Source organism: Crocodylus porosus, unplaced genomic scaffold, assembly GCF_001723895.1.
Source record: "Crocodylus porosus isolate Cpor-Errol unplaced genomic scaffold, CroPor_comp1, whole genome shotgun sequence".
Taxonomy (NCBI): domain Eukaryota; kingdom Metazoa; phylum Chordata; order Crocodylia; family Crocodylidae; genus Crocodylus; species Crocodylus porosus.
This window is the reverse complement of record NW_017728907.1, coordinates 11,355,174-11,361,076: the sequence shown is the minus strand read 5'-3', so window position 1 is coordinate 11,361,076 and position 5,903 is coordinate 11,355,174. Positions and strand designations below refer to the sequence as shown.

At 49.3% G+C, this 5,903-nt stretch overlaps 1 protein-coding gene across 1 annotated transcript in view; it reads left to right on the top strand.

The window, feature by feature from the left end:
- The first annotated feature begins 236 nt into the window (after positions 1 to 236).
- CRIP1 (cysteine rich protein 1) overlaps positions 237 to 5,903 on the top strand; it is a 7,885-nt gene continuing 2,218 nt past the window's right edge. Inside the window, exons 1-3 of the mRNA XM_019530732.1 lie at positions 237 to 377; positions 2,242 to 2,299; positions 5,586 to 5,633. Of these exons, the coding sequence (XP_019386277.1) occupies positions 252 to 377; positions 2,242 to 2,299; positions 5,586 to 5,626 (225 nt within the window). The 5' untranslated portion in view covers positions 237 to 251 and the 3' untranslated portion in view covers positions 5,627 to 5,633. The remainder of the gene's footprint in view (positions 378 to 2,241; positions 2,300 to 5,585; positions 5,634 to 5,903) is intronic.

Below are 5,903 nucleotides of genomic sequence, written 5' to 3'. Positions count from 1 at the left end.
TGGTGACAGCCATGGGGGTTAATGCAGCTGCAATAACTGCTTACCTGTATCTTCACCTGGACTCTGTACTGTGAATTCTGGTGGTGGGCTCTGCCCATGCTTCCTCCACAAATTTGTGCCCCTTCTGGGAGTCCCAGAGGCTGGATACAGCCTGAGGGCTGTACGTTTGACACCCCTGATCCAAAGCCTTGGAAAGACCTCTTCAAAGGAGGTGTGTTTTATTGTAGTTGTTCCTATTTAATAATCCTGACATGTTACTAACTTGTTTCTCTGCTCTGGCAGCTGAGAAGGTTACTTCCCTGGGGAAGGATTGGCACCGACCCTGTTTGAAGTGTGAGAAATGTAGCAAGACCCTGACTTCAGGAGGCCATGCAGAGGTAAGGCTTTGAGTTTTGAGACACCTTCCAACTTTGTGTCGGGAGGGGTTTGTCCTGGTATTAGATGTAGCTAAGCACTAGCCAGATCGAACATTTGGGACAGATTTTTTAGACAGTCAAGGATCTTTACACAGCTGTTTGTTCGAGCCCCTCACTTGTCACAAATGCTGTCCTTGCAAATCTTGGGAACTGGGCTTTGCAGCAACAGAAGATGCATGGTTTTAGTCTGTCATTGGGTTTTACCCCCTCTTCCCATTGTGTGCATACACATACAGAACAATGGCTTGTAATTCTTGTACAATTATTTTTTTTCTGGAGGGGGGTTGTTAGTAGTCAGATCCAGGCAGCCCAGCTCCTCTACAAACCATTGCTCCTGGTGCACTGCCCAGCTCAGAACTATCTTCCCAACAGGTGCCAGGGAAGGTGCGACTTGTAGCCACATCAGTAGCTCACTGCCTCAGGCCTAGACAGCTGCATTGGTCTCCTTGCAGCCCAGCTGACTGACTTTTAGTTCTGGCTCCTCCTCCTGGCTATAAAATGGACTCCCACTCCCTCTTGTCTACCTCCATGGGACAGTGCAGAGAGGGTACACCCCAATCCTGTTAGCTCTTTTTTTGGGGAAAAGCTGAAGAGCAAGTGTTAAGTCCCCTGCAGGTCAGGGAGGCTACACAAAAAGTTAGACACTTGACCACAGTAAAAAAGCCCTTTCTGAAATTCTCAACTGCTTGGCACCTTGGGTGGAAAAGAGCAAATGCCACTGTTGCAAGGTCTGTGAGACCTGCTTGAGAAGACTGAAGGAGGTCACATCTCTTGGAGCTCTTGGTTCAACTGCTCTGCAGGCATCAATTACTTCACTCACAACCATAGGGGATAGAAAGATCTTCCATTGAAAAGAACGTGGAGATTCTGGAGGACGTCCTTCAACAAGGCACGAATCCTTCAGTGTTTTCCATGCAGTCTAAGGATGGTTGGGATTCTGCCTCTAGGGCAGTGATTCTCAATTAGGGTGCCACTGAGACTCTTTCATAGGTGCCATGGGGAGCCATGCACTGTTAGGTGTGCAAATGTGGTTCACAAGGTAAACCTAGAGATTTCACAGAAGAATTCATAGTGTTAAACCCTTTTTGGCCTGTTGTGGTATTTCTGAGTTCTTTGCAACAGAAGAATTTACTAGTCAACTCCTCCAGCTTCAGAGCTGGGTGTTTTCTTGGTGGCAAGCAGTTAGACTGGGGTACTCCAGTATTACTCAGCTGGATCTCATATACAATAGCGACTGATGGAGTGGGGATGTCCATAGTGATGGAGATTATCCTGTCAGGATGGAGGCATGTGGCCTGTAGTGAGGGAGTTGCCAAGCTGGTGAAACTGTGGGGAAGTGAGGAAACTCCTCACTACATCTGACAGGGCAGGAAGTCACCAGAAGTGTAGGCTGGGTGCTGCAGGAGGACTGCATTAGTCTTATATAGTGACCTGTCCTCAAAGCCTATTTCAGGTGAGAAGAGACAGGATTAAGACCTTAGACCAGGTTTTGAATTGCTTCTCACTGCACATCTCTCAGTTACTGGAAGATACATATGAAAGTGATGTCAAGTCCCTGTTCAGGGCCCTGGACTGAAGTACCAGTAGGTGCTGTTGGTCAAGAATCAGCTGCTTTGGCAGATCTGGGAGGAAATCTGGAATGAAGCGGGGTGTGCTGAATGTGGGCAAGAGAAATGGGAATTCTGCGTTTAGACCCCTGCTTGTAGTATTACTCAGGGGCCCAGGGACTTAGCTGAGTCGGTGCAGATGTGCAGTCATGGGTGTTTGTTCTTCTCAAGGCTGCCCTGATTATTGTGTCACTGAAGACTCTCCCTTCTCTCTGCAGCATGATGGCAAGCCCTATTGCAACCAGCCTTGTTACTCTGCTTTGTTTGGACCCAAAGGTAGGTTTTTCCATGGGTGATGAAAGAAGCAAGAGGCTTTCTGGAGGAGGAGAGTTGGTGTTGGACACTGGCTTCTGTCCTTATTGCTGAGAAGGACAACTGCATTCCAGTGCAGAAACCTATGTACATACATCCATGCACCTATCTGCAACCACTGCTGCTGGATATTTAGCCCCCAATGGACCAGTATCCTCTTTTTTTCTTCAGATCCTCTTTTTTGGTCATACATGCAAGCAAGTTGATCCACCTGCATATCCCAAAATAGGTTTATATCCACTGTACTTAGATACACTTCTATATATCTACTCCAGCATGGGGTCACCCTTCTGCATCCCTTCCTTTCCTCCTGGGGTCATGCAACTTTTCCTCAATGAGACAGATTTCTAAGTCATTGTTGTCACTGGAGGGGAAGCAGTTCCTCAAATGTCTTGCTTTCCAGCTACTCTGTGAGTTACTGGCTATTTCCTCTCTGTCACATTGGAGAGCTGCATCTCTCAGTAAGCTTTAGAAAAGTGCTCAGTATTGATCTAAATGTGCTCCCATTGTAGGGCTGGGGTTTTTTTGCTTGGTTTTTGTTTTTGGTTTTTTTAAAGATGCAAAACTACCCTTGATTTCAGTGCCAGTAGCCATAGAGCGATGTGAAGCACTTGAGGGGAAAACAGAATCATGTCTTCCCTTCCTTGAGTTTTACCCTAGATTTCCCTGAAGCTAATGGCCATTACATCTACTCAGAGCTGGCAGTATGGGCCTGCAGTTTGTACCTGCCATGTCTCTTAAGTTTTGCACTTTTTACTGTAGGGAGGAAGTTGCCCAGTGCAAAAGTATCTGTCCACCTTCACAGGCTGGATGCCAGCTCACTCTGTGGAGTCCCACTCATGCCCACAGTCACTAACATACATGCATCAGTCCAGCCAAACAGTCATAACTTTAAGACACCCACTGGTCTGGGCAGTTTGCAGAATCATTTAGAGACTGGGAAGAAAAAAGGTTGGAAGGAGTCTCAAAATCTGTAAAGCTTTTTGGACTGGAAGGCTGGGGAAGTTCTAACAGGTTCCAAGACTCAAGTCTGAGTCCCTACATCTTGGCCCCCACTGCCCAAAGCTGACTCTGCACTTACATTTTTCAGGTTGAATAATTACTAATAGAAAGAACAAATCCCCAAACACAATCATTTGTGTGGCTCCAGTGCTAGAGAAGGTGGAATTCCACTTGAATTCCTGCCACACCATCTGCCCCTTTTTAATGTGGTCTCCCATGAAAGCTCAGTGGTTTTTTGCTTGGAATGCCATATTGTCTGCACGCTGTCCTCAAGACAGTCCTGTTTGCAAGTCAGGATATTATTAAGCCTTAACAGTGGCCTCTGGGATGTGCTGGACAATGAAGCTGTGTCCTTTGTCCCAGCAAGATCATTGTCTGCGCAGTACAAATTTAGCTTGTCAGCCTATGGTTTGACTGGGAAACTTGGAATCATTTGACATTTTGTAGCCCTAGAAGGTTTAAAGATGTACCAGGCTTCTGGATGGGAGAGCTGGGCTTGGGACTCGCCTTAGACAGGTCACATTAATTAGGAGAAATAGGAACAGCAGTGGTCATCGGTTTCTGAAGGAAGGGACTCTCCTTGAATGCCTCACAGACACCTTGGGAGATGCAGGATTTGGTCCCCTTGCCATAAAGGGAAGACTGGGATTTAATTTTTTTCAGCTGAGGACTAACATAGTGGCTGGAAATCTAAGTCCAGTTCAGAGTCTCTAACTCCGGCATCTCCTAAGTCTGAGCCCTGCTTAGGGCCACGTGGTCCACCCCTGGTAACATGAAGTAACAGCAGAGACAAATGACATGCTCTTCCTCTATCCAACTCATTTTTTTAAGGCAAATTCAAGCACCACCAGATGCTACAGGCAGAGAGCAGGAGAGACGGAGGTGCTATGTGCTGAGAGGGCAACTCAGTCTCTAGCCTGGTCATCCTGCTCCAAGGCAGGTGGCTAACCCTTTCTCCTAAGTTTGACAGGCTGCTGTCCCTGCTATACAGTGACTTCAGCTGTCTCTGTTCCCTGACATAGTGTAGAGGCCAGGGGCTGGATTTTGGGTATGGCTGGAGCAGGGCTGCACTGCAACTAGCAACCTAGAAGTTGGAGGCTGCATCCTGTACTCCAGCTCCCCAAGCCACCCTTACCCCACTGAGTTTCTCTTTTCTTGAATAAAGGCAGGTCCCTGTGTATTAAATGTTTTCTAGTCCATATGTCTTGGAGTACTGCCTGGGTTACGCATATTTCAGATGGTTTAGTCCAAATTGCCTCCCATAGTTGGTCCTTTTTTGGTCCTTTGTCCTCCTTCTGGGGAGGTTTTTTAAAATGCAAGCAAATGCCTGGGTTTTTGCTTTGCCTCTACTTTTGGTCGGGTCTGGGGGGCAATGGGGAAGCTGATTGGCGGTCAGGAAATTGTGTGCGTGAGCAAGCTGCTTGGGCAGCAGGACTGGGAGGGAGCAGGGCCTGCGGGTCAGAAGGCGAGGCACTGGCAGCACTGGGAGACAGGGCTGTGGGTCGGGAATGAGGGCACCAGCAGAGCTAAGGGGGCAGGGGCTGCAGATCAGGAGTGAAGGGCACCAGTGGGGCTGAGAGGGCAGGAGGCTGTGAGTCAGGAGTGAGGGGCACCGGGGGGAGCAGGGAGCTGCGGGTCAGGAGTGAGGCGCACCAGCAGGGCTGGGAGGTGGGAAAGGGGCTGCGGGTTGGGAGGGGCACCAGCAAGGCTGGGAGGAAGCAGGGGGCTGCAGGTTTGGAGTACAGGGCACCAGCAGGGTTGGGGGGGACAAGCGGCTGTGAGTCAGGAGTGAGGGGCATCGTGGGGAGCAGGGAGCTGTGGGTTGGGAGTGAGGAGCACCAAACCAGCAAGGTTGGGGGGTGGGAAAGGGGCTACAGGTCAGGAGTGAGGGGCTCCAGCAGGGCTGGGGAGGCAGGGGGCAGATCACTGCCCCCCCAGTCATATACCCCTTCCCCTCCTGCCCCCCATGGGTGTCCTCTTTTTTGAAATTGGAAATATGGTAACCCTATGTGTGGGCCAGGCTGATAGAGGCAGCCCTTGTGTCATGTTTCTGAGACAAGTTGGGAGAGTATTCCTTCTGTCCTATGGTGGCTCAGATATTGTGCTAAGGTGCTATCTGTGGCAATAATAGGACACTGCAAGGGAGTATCACACACTGTGCTTACCAGAAGATGGAATTGCCTTCATGGGAAGGTCCTAACGCTCCCCATCCCTGGTATTAACCAGCTACGTTCTGGTTGCCTTTCAGGATTTGGCCGGGGAGGTACTGAGAGTCACACATTCAAGTAAACCTCAGGTAACTGCTTCTCTTTTGAGCTCCTGTCTTGCTTTAGACCAACCCTAGCACCCTAGAACCATGGGGATTCCTACTGCAGTCAATAGGACCTGGTTTTCCAGGGGTCAGGTCTCCAGAGACCAGCCAGGGGCACATGCTATCTCTGTCTGTGTCGCTCAGAATACCCATACCTACAGGAGGATGGCAAGTCATAGTTTCATAGTTTCTAGGGTCGGAAGGGACCTGAGTAGATCATCTAGTCCGACCCCCTGCCATGGCAGGAAATTATAC